The following is a 21,178-nucleotide window of genomic DNA, read 5'->3' on the forward strand; positions in this document are numbered from 1 at the left end:
TCTACATTCTAGAAAATGTGGATTGAGCAATCATTTTTTCCACAATGTCAGTATTTCAGTTCATACATGAATTTGATGGTTTAGGAATGTGATCTTATTATTGAAAATAAAAGACAAACAAAAATGGACTAGAACCAATGATTTATTTGCCATGAATTCATTCGGATTATTTTAACAATTCTCAAATTGTCTGGTAAATTAAAATGATGGGGTTTCCCTCAGTTGTAAAGTAATTCAATGGTCCAAAAGAGTCTCGCTGCTGGTGCTATGACGTCCGGAGTAAACCCTTGATATTCCTCTGGAATTCAACTAAGACAAAACAAATTCATACTGCATTCATAACTTACAATTCAGCAAAAAGTTCAATTCATAGTCTAAAATTATTAATCAAATAATTTGGTGGAATAAATGCCAGTACAAGGGCAAACCTTGGCCTACTTCTGTCATAATGAAGGCCTCTAAGATTTTGTTGAGTAAACGTAAGCAAAACAATGGGATATCATGCCATAAAATTAGTCAAATATGCCTTTCTGTAATTCAATGGTCTCTTAATCTTGTGAATCCTTTTTTCCTATCAAAAAGTTCCATTGTTATGACTGACCTGGAGTTGACGACGGGGTGGAGCCTGGATGTATGTCATCTACATATTCTCTTTGTGATAGCTGAACGTAATTGCTTTTTACCTGACTGGAGGTTCTTCAGTCTTTTTTGGATTGTTAGTAAATGCTGCATGCCTTCAGAATCATTCAACCCACGGAGGGAGCTAGACCCAAGCCTCTTCTCAAGGCCTAAATATTGCCTGTGAAGAAAAAAATGACTAAACAATACATACAGATCTGTAATGGCACTCAATAATGTAAAAGCATAAAACCCCAGAACCTTCTATCCACTCTCCCAGGAGACAGCAAATTGGGAGACAACAAATTGAGCATGAAAAGAAAAGATCTGGGCTAAACTATGAAATCTATGCAGAGATGTGGATTAGATTACCCATAGGGGTATGGAGAAGCAGGCCTCGTAGAGAGGTTCCTCTGGGAAATCGTCACAGCAGAAGGGGAACGGATGGAGGGTGATGCTCCACTTTTCCATGCTCCTACTCTATATTGGTACCTTTCATCCCCTCCTTCTTCCAGCAGCTGGTAACTCTGCAGAGAATCTAAACTGTCCACCTGCAGAAAAAAAGGTACATAAAGCCAAAAACTTCGTCAAATTGCAATACTGATGCAGAAATTCTAAGTTTTCTGTGGACTGTGAAACCTCAGCTGTGCTTCTTCATTCAATTATGCTACTAAGGTAATGTAACAAGTATAGTAGCAATACACTGAAAGTGATTCTTTAGTCTGAGCAACCGTGCCGTGAGCAAAATATACCAATGTGTATCGATTGTCCCTTATTTACAGTCTCACCAGTTTTTCTGCCCTTTTCTCCCAGTCCCTGCTCTCGTCTAACACCTGCACCCAGTCTTGCCTCCCTGGGTCGTCTCTCCCAGCCTCCTTCTCCAGGACGGAGTGCAGGCTGGTACTCAGGTGGAAGAACTCCTCCTTCAGGCCACCCTTGCGGGGGGCTAAGTGCTGTGGTCCCTTCTCCTTGCCACAGACCTGGCTGCACCTCAGCAGGTCTGCCTGTAGGTGGCGGTGTACATCCGCCAGGTCCTTCTGACACTTTCTCAGGCTATTCAGAGCAAACCCCTTCTCCTCAGTTTGAGTTCTCAGCTTCTTTCTGTCAGAGTGGAGAAAGGGGACATAATGGAGTGAGTAATGTCCAACCATTGGCTAGGGTGACTATTTGTGTCAATAAAGGAAAGTCTGTGTGTGTGTGCTGGTGTTTACCTGAGAATCTTGATAGTGTCTTGTAGCTCTTTCTCATATCTAATGGATCTTTCAAGGTCCTTGCTTGCCTTTGACTGCTCCTCCAGCAATTTAGTGTTCAAGGCAGCAACTAACAGAACCAATATAAAATCAGGTTTACACAGTTAAAAGGAAACATCTGATATAATCTTAAACATTATTTTGGTGGATTTTCACATTGACGAAGCAGAATTATCAATTTCACTCACTCTGGCTGTGCAGCTCCTGCTCTCTTGAAGACAATTTCTTTGCAGCTCTGTTCAGTTTCTCTTGAAGCTGCCCCACCTCCTTCACATGCCCAGACTCAGTCCTGTTCAGTGCATCCTGCAGAATCTCCACCTTCTCCCTGGCACTCTGAAGACCCACCTGCAGGTCCTGCACTGTGCTGTGGTGCTCCACCTCAGTGGCCCTGAGAGTCTGCATCAAACTCTTGATCCTCTCCTCCAGCTCCTCTTTACATTTCTCCAGAGACTGCTGCTGGGCCTTGGTTGCCCTGATCCAGCTCTCACTGACCCCCAGGGCCTCCTGTAAGGACTGGGTCTTCTCCTCTGAAGATCTGAGAGCTTCCTTCAGGGCTTTGGCTTTCTCATCTGTAGCCTTGAGCCAATGTTGTGTCGACTGGAGCTTTTCCTCTGAGGAGTTGAGGCTCTGCTGCAGGGACTGGGCTCTCTCATCCAAGGCCCAATGGTCATGTTGGAGGGATAAGACTTTCTCCTCCTCAGACTTCAGGCTCTGCTGCAGGAGAGAGACCTTTTCCTCAGAAGAGCCGAGGGTCTGCTGCAGAGACTTGACCCTTTCCTCAGACTTCCAGTTACTGTGCTGAAGGAAGTCAACCTTTTTCTCTGAAGCGCTAAGGTTCTGGCTGAGGCACTGGTTGTTCTTCTCAAAGGAAGTCAGGTTATGTTGCAGAGTCTGGTTCCTCTCTTGGGAGTCCCCAAGGATTTGCTGCAGGCTTTGGCCTCTCTTCTCAGACTCGTCCAGGTCCTGCTGAAGGGACTGGAGCCTATTGTCAGAGAACCGAAGGGTTTTCTGCAGACTCTGAGTCCTTTCATTGGAGCCCATGAGATTGTGCTGCAAGGACAGGACCTGTCTTTCAAACTCCTTGAGTTTCTGCTCCATGGAGTTTACCTTGCCCTCAGACAGTCTGAGGTTCTGCTGGAGTGTGAGCTTAGAGCTCTTATTCTCTTGTTCAGCAGAGTGAAGGGAAAGGTGCAGGCTCTTCATCACAGTCTCATGTCGAGACTTGGCATCTCTGAGCTCCATTTTCAGGGCATCGTTCTCAGAGAGTAGGAATGTTCGGTCGGACGAGATCAGGTAACTCTGCACGTCATCCTTCAGTCAAACAAAGCACAGAGGTTACATGCATGATGGTCATATATGACTATGGAAATTATCCTATAGCCTCACATCAAAAACACAGTCCTAAATCAAGAGGAAAACACGTCCAGAGTACCTACCGAGTTTTTGGTAAAGGCTAATTTCAAAAGGAGCTCTTGGAGGGAGGGGGTGTGTAAGAGAATGTGTCTGTCCTGCTCGTCTTTCCTGTGACAGCCATCCTTCAATGCTGATGACTTAATCACCAATTTACATGCATCTGAACGAATTTGATCCAAAATAGGCTGAGAACACAAAACATTACTGGATACTAAAGAAAAACATTTTTTTTAAAGAAGTCAAACAGTCATTTGCTACTATGCATCATCATCATACCTTCATGTGGGCTTGGACCATAGCCTCTACTTCTTTGTATGACATTTTGGACTGGTCTATTTCATCATGAAGCTGTCTTATTATAACAGAATGGGATTCTAGTAAATAAAAGAGTGAATTAGCCTTCAACTTTAACATTAGATGTTTTAATATTTGTTATATGCATTTGTAGAATTGTATCCAAAAGGCCCAAATACAATGAAATGTTAGTTTTACCACTGGGTTGATTTCCCTCATCACTAAGAACTCCATTTGCTGGACTTGAGCATCTACTATTGCTTGCATTTGACATTTTGTCTCCAAGACCCTGGAACAAACCAGATACAGTTACTAAAATACATATAAAATAAACATGTTTGCTAATGAACAAAGTTTTGATGAGAGGACAACAAACCTTGCAAGACAGGTCCTCAAATGTGTAGAGAGTGTTAGTGAAGTCTCCGTTGTCCATCATCATGCCAAAAATGGGTGAATAACCCTATAGCTTGATTAAAATAGCATACTTCCAATTGTCATTGTTAGACAAATTATGTGATAGCTAGATTATATTAGCCACATTTCTACAAAATAAAAAAGTTCCAAAATGCGACAGTGATACGGCTCCTAAAATATCACTACTTTTGAAAATGTATGTTGTTCTCCAAGGAAACCCGACCTATGATTCTATAATTCCAATCGACCATTCCCGCCCTTTTAGCTCTGGTTCTTGATCCGAATGTAGCGGTATGAAAACATAGAATGGCTGACGCGCGACCCACGTGATTACACAGCGCCCTTCAAGAACGTAGGGCTGCTGGGGTCTGTTGCTAAACGTTTTGCAACAGAAACAGTTAATTCCAAACGGAAAACAAGAGTTTCTATTGAACAAATTCAGATACGTCGCTCCCAGTTTGATTCCGTTAAATCTGTTTACTTCCGTTTGGTTCTATATGTACAGTGCGTTCGGAAAGTATTCAGGCTCCTTCACTTTTTCCACATTTTGTTACGTTACGCAGACCCGGGCAATTCCAGTCCTCGAGGGCCTGATTGGTGTCAGACTTTTCCCCCATTCCTAGCAAACACATCTGATTTAAACTAATTGCATTCTAAACTGAAGATCATTAGCTGGGACTGGGGCAAAAGTCTGACACCAATCAGGCCCCGAGGACTGGAGTTGCCCAGGCCTGCACGTTATGGCATTCTAAAATTAATTAAATATTTGTTTTACCTCATCAATATACACACAATACCCCATAATAAAAAGTAAAAACAGGTTTTTAGAAAATGTTGCAAATGTATTAAAAATAAAAAAACAAAAACCTTATTTACTTAAGTATTCAGACCCTTTACTATGTGACTCGAAATTGAGCTCATGTGCATCCTGTTTCCATCGATCATCCTTGAGATGTTTTTACAACTTGGAGACCACCTGTGGTAAATTTAATTGATTGGACATGATTTGGAAAGGCACACACCTGTCTATATAAGGTCCCACAGTTGACTGCAAGTCAGATCAAAAACCAAGCCATGAAGTCAAAGGAATTGTCCGTAGAGCTCCGAGACAGATCTGGGGAAGGGTATCAAAAAATGTCTGCAACATTGAAGGTCCCCAAGAACACAGTGGCCTCCATCATTCTTAAATGGAAGAAGTTTGGAACCACCAAGACTCATCCTAGAGCCTGCCACACGGGGGAGAAGGGCCTTGGTCGGGGAGGTGACCAAGAACCCGATGGTCACTCTGACAGAGCTCCAGAGTTCCTCTGTGGAAATGGTTGGCTGCAAACTTTCTACTTTTAAACTCGGACAAAACAGAGATGCTTGTTCTAGGTCCCAAGAAACAAAGAGATCTTCTGTTGAATGTGACAATTAATCTTGATGGTTGTAAAGTCGTCTCAAATAAAACTGTGAAGGACCTCGGCGTTCCTCTGGACCCTGATCTCTCTTTTGACGAACATATCAAGACTGTTTCAAGGACAGCTTTTTTCCATCTACGTAACATTTCAAAAATCAGAAATGTTCTGTCCAAAAATGATGCAGAAAAATGTATCCATGCTTTTGTTACTTCTAGGTTAGACTACTGCAATGCTCTACTTTCCGGCTACCCGGATAAAGCACTAAATAAACTTCAGTTAGTGCTAAATAGGGCTGCTAGAATCCTGACTAGTACCCAAAAACGTCCTGTTAAGGCAATGGCTGATTTCAAGGTTTTACTGCTAACCTACAAAGCATTACATGGGCTTGCTCCTAGCTATCTTTCCGATTTGGTCCTGCAGTACATACCTACACGTACGCTACGGTCACAAGATGCAGGTCTCCTAATTGTCTCTAGAATTTCTAAGCAAACAGCTGGAGCCAGGGCTTTCTCCTATAGAGCTCCATTTTTATGGAATGGTCTGCCTACCCATGTGAGCGACGCAGACGCAGACTCGGTCTCAACCTTTAAGTCTTTACTGAAGACTCATATCTTCAGTGGGTCATATGATTGAGTGTAGTCTGGCCCAGGAGTGTGAAGGTGAACGGAAAGGCTCTGGAACATCGAACCGCCCTTGCTGTCTCTGCCTGGCCGGTTCCCCTCTCTCCACTGGGATTCTCTGCCTCTAACCCTATTACAGGGGCTGAGTCACTGGCTTACTGGTGCTCTTTCATGCCGTCCCTAGGAGGGGTGCTTCACTTGAGGTGGGTTGAGTCACTGACGTGATCTTCCTGTCTGGGTTGGCGCACCCCCTTGGGTTGTGCCGTGGCGGAGATCTTTGTGGGCTATACTCAGCCTTGTCTCAGGATGGTAAGTTGGTGGTTGAAGATATCCCTCTAGTGGTGTGGGGGCTGTGCTTTGGCAAAGTGGGTGGGGTTATATCCTTCCTGTTTGGCCCTGTCCGGGGGTATCATCGGATGGGGCCACAGTGTCTCCTGACCCCTCCTGTCTCAGCCTCCAGTATTTATGCTGCAGTAGTTTATGTGTCGGGGGGCTAGGGTCAGTTTGTTATATCTGGAGTCATGTCTTATCCGGTGTCCTGTGTGAATTTAAGTATGCTCTCTCTAATTCTCTCTTTCTTTCTCTCTCTCAGAGGACCTGAGCCCTAGGACCATGCCTCAGGACTACCTGGCATGATGACTCCTTGCTGTCCCCAGTCCACCTGGCCGTGGCTGCTGCTCCAGTTTCAACTGTTCTGCCTGCGGCAATGGAACCCTGACCTGTTCACCGGACGTGCTACCTGTCCCAGACCTGCTGTTTTCAACTCTCTAGAGACAGCAGGAGCGGTAGAGATACTCTTAATGATCGTCTGTAAAAAGCCAACTGACATTTACTCCTGAGGTGCTGACTTGCTGCACCCTCGACAACTACTGGGATTCTTATTATTTGACCATGCTGGTCATTTATGAACATTTGAACATCTTGGCCATGTTCTGTTATAATCTCCACCCGGCACAGCCAGAAGAGGACTGGCCACCCCTCATAGCCTGGTTCCTCTTTAGGTTTATTCCTAGGTTTTGGCCTTTCTAGGGAGTTTTTCCTAGTCACCGTGCTTCTACACCTACATTGCTTGCTGTTTGGGGTTTTAGGCTGGGTTTCTATACAGCACTTTGAGATATCAGCTGATGTAAGAAGGGCTATATAAATAAATTTGATTTGATTTGTCCTTCTGGAAAGTTGTCCCATCTCTGCAGCACTCCACCGATCAGGCATTTATGGTAAAGTGTCCAGACAGAAGACACTCAGTACAAGGCACATGACAGTCCACTTGGGGTTTGCCAAAAGGCACCTAAAGGACTCTCAGACCATGAGAAACAAGGTTATCTGGTCTGATGAAACCAAGATTAACTCTTTGGCCTTGATGCCAAGCATCACGTCTGGAGGAAACCAGGCACATCTCTTCACCTGGCCAATACCATCCCTATGTTGAAGCATGGTGGTGGTAGCATCATGCTGTTGGGATGTTTTTCAGCTGCAGGGACTGGGAGACTAGTCAGGATCGAGGGAAAGATTAACGGAGCAAAGTACAGAGAGAGATCCTTGATGAAAACCTGCTCCAGATCTATCAGGACCTCAGACTGGAGCGAAGGTTCACCGTTCAACAGGACAACGACCCTAAGCAGGAGTGACTTCAGGACAAGTCTCTGAATGTCCTTGAGTGTCCCAGCCAGAGCCCGGACTTGAACCCGATCTAACATCTCTGGAGAGGCCTGAAAATACCAGTGCAGTGACAATCCCATCCAACCTGACAGAGCTTGAGAGGATTTGCAGAGAAGAATGGAAGAAACTCCACAAATACCGGTGTGCCAAGCTTGTAACGTTATACCCAAGAAGACTCGAGGCTGTAATCGCTGCCAATGGTGCTTCAAAAAAGTACTGAGTAAAGGCTCTGCATACCTTTTTTAATGTGATATTTCAGTTTCATTTTTTTTTAATTTGCAAAAATGTCTAAAAACCTGTTTTTGCTTTTCCATTATGGGGTGTTGTGTGTAGATTTGAGGGGGGAAAAAACAATTGAATACATTTTAGAATAAGGCTGTAACGTAACAGAATGTGGAAAAAGTGAAGGGGTTTGAACACTTTCCGAATGCACTGTACATATCTACCTCAATTCCCTCTTACTGCTACACATTGCCTCGGTACTGGTACCCTATGTATATAGCAAAGTTATCATTACGCATTGTGTATTTATTCCTTGTTATTATTTCTCTTTTTCTCTCTGCATTGTTGGAAAGGGCCCATAAGTAAGCATTTCACTGTTAATCTAGTCCTGTTGTTTACGAAGCATGTGACAAATACAATTTGATTTAAACGGAAAACTGTTTACGTTACAAGGGGTAGGCCTAATGAATACCCCCTGGTGTTAGCAAGACTAATGCCAAGTTCAAAAGAACTGGGAACTCGGAAGAAAACAAGCTCCAACTGGGAAAAACCTTTTGAACGGTCTTCCAACTCGAAATTTGAAGTCGGAAACTCAGGCATCTTTTTAGAGCTCCAACTTTCTGACCTGAAGATCACTGATGTTTATGATTTGAACTCGTTTCTTTTCCGAGTTCCCAGTTATCTTGTGCCGCGTTCACATGCTAGTTGGAACTAGGAAACGTAGACATTTTTCAACTTGCTAACTGGTTGAACGGGGCACATGTATAACTACAACCGATTAACAAGTTGGACATTTCCTAGTAGCACGTGAATGCAGAATTTAAAGCACCATATTGAAAACACGTCACCGACAGAAAGACAAAATTTATGTTGGCATTCATTTTGGAACTTTATTTTTTTCACCCCACCTTTTGATCGACATAAATTAAGAGAAGGTTGTACAATTGAATTTCATCCCTGCTTTTTGACAGTTGAATTCGGTTGACAATACATTTTAATGTCACTTCACTCTGATATAGCTGTTTAAATGAGAGAGCTCTTTCACAGGGCACATTTTCTCTATGTAAAACATTCAAGCAAAATACTAACAAAAAGACAAAAACAATCAAAACCAAGATCATGTAGCCAAAATATGAGAGACACTCTTTTCACGCCACTTTGATACAGCTACACCCGGATGTGATTTTCGTAGCAGGTTAGGGGAGCATTTTCCAAAGCCCTAACCCTTAATAATGTTAGCCTAATTCTCCCAACCTGCTATGTTAATTCTCCTAACCCGCTACGAAAGTCACTTCCGGTCGTAGCTGTATCAGTATATGGGCAGGTAACAGTGCGAACAGCTTTTGAGAGCATGCATGACATTGTTAGAACAGGGAAATTATGGACCAATGTCAAAATATTTCCTAAGGACCTCATATTTGACATGATAAAAAAACATGATTGATTGCATAACACATTTGAACATTTTCCCTCTGTTGTATTGTATTGTGTTATAGCAGTACTATTTTTCAAAAAGCTGTAAAGTGTAAACAGTCCAGTACGTATGATCTCCATTTGTGGGCCATGCCCACCATAATAAATTAGCTCAGATGACAACTGACTGGTAGACTCAAACATTTCTGTTTTGATGAGGACCCAATCATAGTAGTGTTATGAAACATTTTCTTTATACCTTCCTCATTCACCAGTATTGCTTCAGATAAGATGGCATAAATCAAAAGAAAGATATTCTTGGGGAGCGTGCCTTGAACATCATGTTGCTATTCTCACCAGTTGAAAATATTGAATTCTATACTAGGCTGGTCAATATGCTTCTCTTAAAATGTATCTTCTGTGAGCCTTCTTGCAGAATAGGGGGAAAAGGCCACACAAAAATCAAGCACTGCACAATTATGTTTTTCACAGCATGCGCTGAACAGTAGCACAAGAGACACATGGAGGGAATTCCCTTGCTTGCAGACATCAGCAATATAGACATGGAAGTCAACAGACAACTTTGGAAGCATGGACAAATACACTATATCATAGACATAGAACTGCTTTATTTTGTATTCATTCTCATCGTAAGAGTCCAAACACACACAGACATACAGCCATCTATTTATCCTCATGTATAAATAGATGAATATACACAGATATACATGAATACATATTTCTGATATGCATTTTCATTTTTAAACCATGCTATGTCTCTGTGAAGGAGGGCACACTGTGATTTGAAAACATGTACACTAAACTGGTACAGTAAAACTGACAACTCTTCAGTAATGCATTTCATACATTAAAAAAAAGAAAACACCTGTGATTTATAAACCATAAATCGAGCTGCATCGTGTCAACACCTTGAAGAACATGGTACAGTAAATCATGTGTAGCTCTTAATCATTTCCTGCCAGCAGCAAAAAATGTAATCAAATAAAAATAATATTCTCCAATTCAAATGGAAAATATATTTATATATTCTTTATATATGTATTTATAATTGTATATACACATTTTCTGGCTCACAACTACAGTATTGAAAAAAATGACTTGAAAATAATAAATACAACAGCACTACTATGAAAAAAACATTGATATGATACGTTTTAATTTCTCAATAAGGCAATTAAAACTAACTAAGACTGCACCTGTACTGTACAACATACTGCTGCTATGGTATCTTGATGACATGGACAACAGCAACTGATTACAACTGGCCACTGCACATTATGATAGAATGATCAGTATTTTACACGTTTTGACATTGACGCCTTCCGTCACGCACAGACATACAAACACACCAACTAACTTAAATAGCCAAGTGTGAAACAGAAAAAGAATAAAACATATTGAAACACAACTTAAACCTTAAAACATGGAATTCGCATAAAGACTATAACACTAATCCTATACCAGATGATTGTGATGAAGACCTCACTTTCACATCTGATGATGGTTGATACATAAAAGTGCTGTCTAAGAGCAGCCTGAAATCCCTCTCGGATGAACTATTACTAAATAACAGAAGTATTAATTAATTCTGGACATGTGATACTGTGAGTTTTTTGGCCTAAGTAATCAAATCCATTAGCCTAAATCCCCTCCAGCAGAGCTAACGTTCAGAGTCAAGGTTTGACTGCTGAAATATTGGTATTTCATGACATTACGACAGCTCAATGAATCATTATGCTTAGAAAATGATTTGTTTGCATTCCTCTGAAAGTTGGGCGGTTCTAGAAGACATTGTAATGATGTAGGATTTTGAAATGATTGACAATACCCAGCCTTATTTAGTGTTGCAATGATCTGGTTTTGAGGCTAGAAGCCTTTCGCAATACTGTGATAGAAATGACAAAATAAATACATAACAACGAATAAACAAACCTGTAAAATAATACAGTAGGCTTATGCGATTTACCAAATCATGTTTTCTGAAACACATTCTATAGATAATTTTTCATCTATTGGAAATAAAGTGTTCCCTCTCCAATGGTAAAGTACCATTCAACATAACGGTAAAGTACCTCTTCGATAGCGACGTTAAGATTGCTGCTAGAGCTACAAAACAACAATAAGATTCCTGCTAGAGCTACATTTGAAGCACACAACATAACTAAATATATTCACAGTATTAAATGGCTGAAAAAAGTGCACAAAAAAAAGATAAAAAAACAACAAAATAATAAACTAAGAAAAATCACAATATAAATTAACATATCAATTAAATAAATGTGACCATTTGACTGTATCGACATTTGGGAATGTGAGAGGAGTAGCAGAGTTGCCTCAATAACCATGTTTTTAATGGGGTATGCTAGATGTATAGCCTAGCAATTTGAGTTCCTGCTTTTCTTCTGCTATGGCAATTTGGGGTTGAGGTGGGTTGAAAGGTGGGGAATCGATCATACAGTATCATCACCACTGTGACTACGGGATGTCGAGGGGGTTTCCTCACAGTATTTAGTCTGTTTTGTTTTTGTATCCATGGTTTAAAATACAGGTCTGGATTGGAATGCTTCCGCTGCCTGCCAATCAGAGGCCCGGGGATCAGTCTGATGGCTCCTCTCTCCACGGAATCATCCTCTCAGCTCTACAGAGGAGTGTTTACGGTTGGTGGAAGGAGAGAGAGAGGGAGAAAAAAAAGAGAGAAATAGAAGTTGTAAATCTTTGGCACATAATCCTGTCGAGTGTAAAATCAAATCTATTCTTCCCCCACAGCACGATATAACTGAGGTACAACTCTTATCAAGGCAAATCTATTGATCAAAGGTATATCAATAATTTAAAGGGAAAGTCAGAGGACATAGTGAAAATAAGAGGGTAGAAAAATGTAGTATTTTCCTCTCAAATGAACATCCCCCTCAACACAACTAAATAATGCATTTTTCCATGACTGCTTTTATATTTGTATTCATCTATGCATAGACAAACCCCAGGAGACAATCTACTTCCACTAGGCACTGTAATGCCATGTCCCACAGCTCTGATTCCACTTATTCCTCTGGCAGCTCCTGTCCCTGGGGGACGTGGAAGTGATGATTCTCTGTGTGTGTGTGTGTCTTCTTTATGGAGAATAATGGGACGGGGGACGGGGAGGAGTGATTGTTCAATCCACTTCCTCCTTGCCACATACGAGTGCAGTGGGCTTTGACCAGGGGTTAGCCAGCCTGCTACAGCTCTGAGCTTCTACAACTACTGCAGCTTAGGACTGTTAAAATACCCTGGACAAAGAAAAAGCTCAGAGGGCATAATAGGGTAATTTCATCTTCCCTACAAGATGAGTAGAATGGCCTTTAGTAACACTTTATTTGGATAGTTTCAAGTAGATGGTTTGTAGATGTTCAGTAGCTGTTCAATTACTGTCAGCATTTCAACTAACCCTAGCCATAACCTTAACCATTATCCTAACCCTAAACTTAACCCTAATCCTATACTTAGCCCAGGTTTAAAATAAGGGTAAAGGTTAACAATAACCCTAACCTTAGCATGCAGTTGCTTATCAACAGACAGTTTGTTGATAGTATAACCATCTGTAGATCATCTATATGGGACTATCGAAATAAACATGTGACCTGGACTTTAATCATGACATTTGTCAATGGATTCATATACGTTTCTTTATGAAGAAAATTAGTGATTGCTTATCCATCTCCATCCAACCCTTGCCGTAAACTAGAAGCCCGTAATGGGATATGCCTGCTTAACTTTCCAAAGCTGTAATAGTAGCTTTAGTAATAAGAGTTTAATTTATAATTTATCTAAAATCTCAATTACAGAACATTCATGGGATTTGGCACCCTGAAAATACCTAGTGAAATAGAAGTCATCAGTAATATAACGGAGTTTGTACCAAGGGATCAATTACGGTATGTCATAACCCAGTCGTTTCTGATCATTTGTGCAGAGTGGCTGAAAGAGGATCATCTGAAAGCAATACTGTCATATTATATGGACTCATGAACAAAGAAAACACAGTTATTGGGTTTCATAGAGGAACTGTACAAATCAAATCAATTTATTGCCATACTTGCCACCATTCATCTGACCAACTGCTTTGTACTGTATGTGTCAAAGCGATTAAATGTTGGTCAGTTGTTTCAGAAAAAACAAATGACATTGACAACTGTAGCTGTGTGTGTTTGGGATCTGGCAATGGTGATGCATGAGCCAGGAGGAGGTAGGCTGCAAAATTCTTACTTTCCCAAAAATCCCTGGTTCTCCAGAAATCCTGGTAGCGAGGCGCTGGATTTCCTGCTTATTCCCTTCTGATTCCGGGAATCTTCCAATCGGGATTTCGGGAAAACCTGGGACTTTTGGGAAAGCTACCGGAATTTTGCAACCCTAGCGGAGGAGACATGTACCAAGTTGCCAAACCACATGCAGTCAGACAAACCCAGGTTTGTGAAGAAACTGAACAGCATGCTGGGTGTTGCATGGTGAAGGGGGAACCAAATAGTCATAACTGGCACGGCCATACTGAGTGGGCATGACGGTCGGGCCGGCCAATACACACTGGTACTGGAGGTGTAATTCATACTACTTACTGTCTCGCTCTCCTCCCCTTCCCCATCCGGCAAGGTCTGAGACTCACTGCCGTAGTGCAGAGGGGAGTACACCCAGGTCTTGTCCTCAGGGGGCTGCACAAATGACACAGCAGAGGGCGCCAGAAAGAGGGGGCCATTGGATGCAGCACAGAGAGAAGCAGAGGCAGGCAAGGGAGATAGACAGGACAGGAAAACACAAGACAGGCAGGAAAATAAAATTAGAAATGCAAAAGGAGGAAATGACATTACAGAAAGTGTGAGCTTGGAAAATAGATTAGCCTAACCATAGAAATGTGAAGATGAAACACTAGCAGTGAAATCCTATTGGAATACAGCCTAGAGCAGGGGTCTCAAATCTTTTCTAGCATGACAGCTAAATAAATACAAAAATAGGCACATTATTTTCTTCTACTCTACCCTGCAACTCTTCCCAGGTCCTTGGTGTACAATATATATATTTTTTTAGGTCAATATACCTGGTAAAATAATGCTTAATAAATAACTAAGTGGGACCCATAAAATTATATTTAGTATTTTCCTAAATCATATTTTCTCAGTAAATTTTTTCCAGGTTTGGGATATTTTTTTTATTAGTTTTACAATTATTCATAGAGAAACATTGAAAATGTATGTTCTGAGTCCATGTCAATACTTAAAGGCCCAATGTAGATGCTTTTATATCATTTCTGGGTAACAATTAAGTACCTTACTGTAATAGATTTCCATTAAAATTGGCAAAAGTAGCTGTTTAACATTTTAAAAAAAGTCTCAAGCAAGAATTTTGCTAGGACTGTCTGGGAGTGGTCTGAGTGTTGGGGGGGACACTAAAAACGAGCTTATTGGCAGAGAGGTTTGGAACTCTATTAACCTGTTTACCGCATGGTGACGTCACCATAGAAAGCCGATGTTAGAGCCCATGCAAACCTGATGATTGGAAAGTCCTGTGTAGATTGCATTTTCAACCAGCAACTATGAGGAAATAATACTGAAATAAGTTTAATCAGATGTTGTACAATATGATATAGAAAACAGGCATAACTACATTTTGACTGCACTGGGCCTTTAAATCACACCAGAAGACAATTTTTTAAGTCTGAAAAAATATATATATAACATTTAGATTTTTGAGAGTATTTCACCTTTAATTGCGCATCTAGCAAGAGAGGCATTTGTAGGTCTAGGATGTTTCTGCTGTGGCCTACTGCTGCAGCACATGTCATGGCAGAGTTTGCAAAACAATCACCACCCAATTGATACATATAATCATGATATAGTTCTGTCAGGTAATACTACTTTGCAGTTAACATTTAATAGATGTTTTTATTTTTTAAGTCTTTCTTCTGTCTACCCATAAGACAGTTATCATTAGCGTCGCTAACTGGCTGCATTCAGAGTGATAGACAAACGCAGGCACCAAACAGACAGATGGGAAATTAATTGGCAGATATTGTGTTATGTTTGGGTTTTTAAGCCAATAGTGACTAACCAAGGGTGGGATAATGTCAATGTGGCTTTGATTGGATTGTAGCCGGGAGCTTTATGTTTATGACAGTATGCGATGGAACACAGAATAGATTGGCGAGCTACTCATAAGTGGGCTGTGAGCTTGCGATCTACCTGTTGGAGACCCCTGGCCTGGAGGTAGACTACTATGTACTAACATCAACTTTGCACTCAAAAGAATGTTAGTTCTTTCCTGGTATCACTTTCAAAACTCTTCATTAGTAATGCTATCTGGGAGGCCTATGCGTGTGACTAAGAATTGCTTTCTATGACTATGCCATTTCAAAAAAGCCATGGTGAAGTAGACAGGAAAAATTATGAATCTGCAGTAAGTGTCAGCCAGAAAACAGAGTGGGAGTGGGTGGAAAGCGGTGGGTGGAAAGCGAGCGTGCCAGCACTGCCAACAGGACATATTCTCCCAAAGCATCTTTCCCCCTTTCTCTCTTATTATGTGCATTAAGTGTTTAGCCCTGTCAGAGCCTCAGCGCTGCTCTGTCTCTGAGGCAGTGACCGTGGCCCCGTACAGTACTTTCCCTTTCAGAAAGAGCAGCCAGCAGCTGCCACACACCGCCTATGATAACGTAGTTGGAAGCGGCACTGAGGTTTGATGTCACATACACACTTGTCGCTCACACACACACACACACACACACACACACACACACACACACACACACACACACACACACACACACACACACACACACACACACACACACACACCATATGCACACACACGCCACACTCACAGCGCAAGAGCTAACACACCATCCACAGGGAGACCCCTCAGGTGGAGAGAGAAAGTGAGAGAGGTGGGAATATAGGGAGTGAACGAGAGACAGATGGCCTCAAATGAGAAGCCAGAGCCCCCTCCTGTCACTCAGCCGCCTCCTCCCTTCTTTCCCCATCTCTCTCTATACAGCCGGCCATGATTTTATTCAACATGAAGAGGAACAAACCCCAAGGGGAGGAGGTATATAAATAATATTAACAAAGACATGATATGAAGGCAGAACAAAAAAAGACCATGACCCCTTTTGTTATGAGAGGAAACACATGACATGATGAAATAAGAAAGGTCTAGAACAATACGTAGAGCATATAATGTGTCATGCCCTCTTACAAATCAAGTATCCCTCGAGAAAATGAATATCAGTCCATAATGGATCTTGTCTAATTTTCACTGACATCTTTGGAAAACATTGAGAAGATCAACTGAGGAATCAGTACAGTTACAGCACTAAGACTCAAAGTAAGCAGACTGGGGGACTAAGCTACAACAACTCCAGTCACAGCTATAGGCCATTGATATTTGTATAAAAATGTGCGACTAACTGAAGCATTGACTAAGCAGTTAGCAGAGCTACCAGCATGTTCCACAGACTTACACTGCATCTGAGAGCTGGTCTGGAGCTTTGTCTTCCGCAGTATAGGAGAGAACACCCAGGTTCTCCCTGCAAGCTGACAGCACATCCCCACAGAGAGATGGGAGACACCAGAGAGGGCAGAGGAGACAGGGGTGAAAAAGATGAAGGGACAGACAAATGAGACAAAGCTAGAACATGGAGAGAAATTAAAAAGGTTAAGTATAGAGGTGATAGAAGAGATGATTGCTGGTTTGACTGTGTTACGATGAAGGGTGACGAAATTAGCCATGATGATGAATAAGTCAGGTGCTTTCTTTCACTCTCACCCTCCTCTCTCCACCTTGAAGGCGTCAGCATGCATCAATTCGGCTGGCGCCTAGCCGAACAAGTGTGCTCACATACTCCCTTAAAACACCTTCACTTGAAAAACTAGAAAAAAAAGCACCAATAGTACTGTCGCCAAAATAAGAGGTATAAATGCAGTGGACACTATATCCGTGCTTTAGAGCCCATAATGCAATTCCTCAGAGAATGGGCGTGGCTTCACAACGTTTTCAGATTTGAAGACAATGGCGGAAAATATGCAGTCGAAGTTCGACGAGAGTGGATACAAATTCATTGCTTTAACTAATTATCAAAAATGTTGAGCAAGGTTATAAAGTAATGACTTTTCAAATAAGTTACACGTTATGTTGGCTGACAATTTGTTAGCTATGCTATCCTTACGAACTGAATAGCATATCATTACAGCAGTATGTACTGGTATGTTTGCTAGTTACCTAATGTTAGTTGGCTACTAATAAATCGAACTTGTAATCTTCTATTTAACTAACTACCCAACGTTTATTGACTTGATTATTCACATCATTCTTAGCTAAGTGGTATAGTCGTTGTGTGTTTCAATGGACATTGTTAATTCTGGCTATCTACTCCGATTTCAGAGCACTCTCGCACAGAATAACTCAACACCTGTTGAATATGGCCGTTGTTAGTAAACGTTGGCAAAAAAAGCGTAATTAAATTGGTGCCAGCAGCACAGTTAGTCACCAACGCTCTGGATAACATGAAAACAGCCTAACCAGCTCTGCTAGAGGGAGTAAAATGGTCAGAGTGAGATGTTAGTCATTTGTTATGCTAACAAGCTAGCAAGAGGTTGCATAGCAACAGCATCAACTTCCGGGAGACAGGCGAAGCTCTAGTACTCTCAACTGAAATGATACCGTTCGCTTACATTATACTAAAATGAACTAATAGCAGTGGTGTAAAGTACTTAAGTAGTACTTTAGAGTATTTTTTACTTAAGTAGTATCTGTTCTTTACTATTTATATTTTTGACAACTTTTACTTCACTAGATTCCTAAATAAAATGATGTACTTTTTACTCCATACATTTTCCCTGACACCCAAATGTACTTGTTACATTTTGAATCCTTAGCAGGACAGGAAAATTGTCTAATTCACACACTTATCAAGAGGACATCCCTAGTCATCCCTACTACATCTGATCTGGCGGACTCACTAAACACATTCGTCATTTGTAAATTATGTCTGAGTGTTGGAGCGTGCCCCTGGCTATCCATAAATAAAACAAATAATATGGTGCTGTCTGGTTTGCTTAATATAAGGAATTTGATATGATTTATACTTTTACTTTTGATACTTAAGTATATTTAAAACCAAATACTTTTAGACTTTTACTAGGTAACTCTCACTTTTACTTGAGTAATTTTCTATTAAGGTATGTAGTATATACTCTTTAAGTATGTAGTATACAGTATGTTAGTATGGGTATTAGAAGACAGCTCATCTCAAAATAGTCCGAATTAATCTAAAATATCTCAAGAAATCTGTCAAATGTTAACGTTTTTGCCGAAGAGATATTAGTCGCGCAATTCTACATCTAACTAAGATGTTTGGTGCAGTATTTTTAAATTAAAAAATGTGCATGAAAACTAGTCGTCTTTCAAAGAATGACAAAAGACTTCCCTACTGTTGACCAATCACCGACGAAGGGGCGTAGACTTTGACTCCGAACTTCGACTTGCATCAAGAAAAAAATGTGTGGACAGCCGAGAAAACACTCACCGAAGTCCAAAACGAACAAAAACGTCACAAAATGTTGATATAATATATGCACAAACTCTACCGAGCTGTTTTGGCTGGGAAGCATACGGACGCCTTAAGCCTCCATCATAGCGAAAGAAAGAGAGAGAAGAGAGAGTGTGAAAGACAGCAATAGAGAAAGGGAGGTGGTGACTGCTAGGGTAGGGTGGTATCCAGATTTTCATATCGTCCTTCTCTCATCTCGGGATTCACAACATTATCGGCTTAGTACTACAAGGGGGCGCCAAAAATGCCATTGGGCGTCTGTTACCAGTAATAACGAATTTCCATGGAGGCTAAATATGCTAACATGTGCAAACCAAAATAAACAAATTGCAAAGACCGTCAATCCAGCTCAAAAAGTTATACATATATAAGTAGGAGCTCCCGACTGTAATTTTTTGTGAGTTTGGACATTTGCAAGCGAATGTGAACGAGAGACATGTGCCAATGAAAAACGTTGACGCATGCTTGTCTGAAGGAAGAACAGTACTGGCTCCGAAGCAGCATGTGTAGGCCTAAATGCTGTGTCTGTGTGGAGTCTGGAGTCGCTAGGGCAACGGGCTTGTCTGCTCTGCTCTGAGAAGATGGGGAGGAGCAGAAGGGCCGAGAACAGAAAGGAGAAAAAAACGCAAGGAAATCAAAAGATAGCAGTGGCAGGGCTTTGACTTCTCAAACAGAAAGCTTACACAATTCACTTTAAGCAAAACATTAAGAAATATAGCTGGCTACATTCTATCTATGATAAACAGACATTTTTGCAAAAAAGATCTTGATTTTTCATTGTAAGCTCATTTACTTGTGTGGCTGAAAGTCAAAAAGCATTGAACTTCTGTTGTCATCTGATGAAAATTAAGCTATTTTCTGCCAAATGTGTTGCACTAATATATTTTCTGTGAAGGAAAACTACAGTTGAAGTCGGAAGTTTACATACACTTATGTTGGAGTCATTAAAACTCGTTTTTCAACCACTCCACAAATTTCTTGTTAACAAACTATAGTTTTGGCAAGTCAGTTAGGACATCTACTTTGTGCATGACACAAGTAATTTTCCCAACAATTGTGTACAGACAGATTATTTCACTTATAATTCCCTGTATCACAATTCCGGTGGGTTAGAAGTTTACATACACTGAGTTGACTGTGCCTTCAAACAGCTTGAAAAATCCAGAAAATTATGTCATGGCTTTAGAAGCTTCTGATAGGCTAATTGACATCATTTGAGTCAATTGGAGGTGCACCTGTGGATGTATTTCAAGGCCTACCTTCAAACTCAGTGCCTTTTGCTTGACATCATGGGAAAATCAAAAGAAATCAGCCAAGACCTCAGAAAACAATTGTAGACCTCCACAAGTCTGGTTCATCCTTGGGAGCAATTTCCAAATGCCTGAAGGTAAATGGTATTGATGGTATTGAAAAACCATCCTGTGGCTATTTCCAAATGCCTCAGTATACGGTATACTGCCCAAGCCCAGTGACTGTTAATGATAAATTAATAATTCAAGCTGTTGCCACTCAACAGGGGCTTGTGAATCTTCCCAACGCCTGCTCTGACCAGAACAATCACTTAAGCCCTCTCTCCAAGGGCTCTCAGAGTAATGTCCACTCTGTCTCTTAGGACTGGTGCAATATCCCATGAAATGTTTTGATGAAGAGTCATCTCTGCTTTTATGTTACCGGAATTTATATGCTTAAAGTAATGATTAGAATATTCCACCCTGAAACCATATAATTGTATGAAATTGATTAGGTCCATAAAAGTATTATTAATGATGTGTGTAGTTTTAGTCAATAAAAGTATAATTAATGGTGTGTGTAGTTTTAGTCAGAATTAGAACAAGGACCGTTTGTTCCTTTTTAGTATGTAAGCAGGGTGCATGTGGGAAACAAATGATAAGAGGAGCTATCGACAGACAAGCTGGACCACTGTGTTCCGTACAGGACATTCTCTCCACCCGGGGAGGGGAGAAACTGTTAGGCTTGCAGAAGATTATGAAACATGTTGCAGAATTAGGGTAAAACAATATATCGGTACAATATGTTTTTATAGTATCTTAAACACAGACTGTCTGAGCAAAATTCGGTGCCGACCTGGCTAGGGGCCTCAGAGATTGGGGAGAGGACGGGAAGTACTTCCCACGGTCTCCCTATCTTGAGGGAGGACGGGGATTGATTCTCGTGGCCGCCTCCCTAATCTTTGTCGGCTGGGTAGTAGGACAGTATGTGCGTAGGATACCTACTGTTTGTGTGTGTATGTATGTGCGTAGGATACCTAATGTTAGTGTGTGA

At 41.2% G+C, this 21,178-nt stretch overlaps 2 protein-coding genes across 10 annotated transcripts in view; both read right to left on the reverse strand.

Moving 5' to 3' along the window:
* Window positions 1-124: 124 nt before the first annotated feature.
* Window positions 125-4,298, reverse strand: LOC129810852 (interaptin-like). 2 transcript variants are annotated; one of them, XM_055861794.1, is made up of 10 exons: window positions 3,952-4,298; window positions 3,774-3,864; window positions 3,558-3,655; window positions 3,305-3,466; window positions 2,057-3,179; window positions 1,830-1,938; window positions 1,407-1,719; window positions 991-1,169; window positions 684-799; window positions 125-309 (listed from the first exon to the last, which is right to left on the reverse strand). In XM_055861794.1, the coding sequence occupies exons 1-10, from the start codon at window positions 4,012-4,014 to the stop codon at window positions 266-268; spliced, it is 2,298 nt and encodes a 765-aa protein (XP_055717769.1). In that variant the 5' UTR covers window positions 4,015-4,298; the 3' UTR covers window positions 125-265. The 2 variants fall into 2 exon arrangements, with proteins under 2 accessions (XP_055717769.1, XP_055717768.1); XM_055861793.1 differs by having other exon boundaries at window positions 125-799.
* A 4,468-nt stretch (window positions 4,299-8,766) lies between these two features.
* Window positions 8,767-21,178, reverse strand: part of pip5k1ca (phosphatidylinositol-4-phosphate 5-kinase, type I, gamma a) — an 82,648-nt gene continuing 70,236 nt past the window's right edge. For 5 of the 8 annotated variants that reach the window (XM_055861800.1, XM_055861799.1, XM_055861803.1 and 2 more), the window contains 2 exons: window positions 13,917-14,009; window positions 8,767-11,962 (listed from right to left, as the gene is read on the reverse strand). In XM_055861800.1, the coding sequence (XP_055717775.1) occupies window positions 11,957-11,962; window positions 13,917-14,009 (99 nt within the window). In that variant the 3' untranslated portion in view covers window positions 8,767-11,956. Of the gene's footprint in view, window positions 11,963-13,916; window positions 14,010-16,807; window positions 16,881-21,178 lie in introns of those variants that run through there. The other 3 variants (XM_055861802.1, XM_055861796.1, XM_055861801.1) reach the window with 2 other exon arrangements.

This window comes from Salvelinus fontinalis, chromosome 14 (assembly GCF_029448725.1).
Source record: "Salvelinus fontinalis isolate EN_2023a chromosome 14, ASM2944872v1, whole genome shotgun sequence".
In the NCBI taxonomy this organism is placed as follows: domain Eukaryota; kingdom Metazoa; phylum Chordata; class Actinopteri; order Salmoniformes; family Salmonidae; genus Salvelinus; species Salvelinus fontinalis.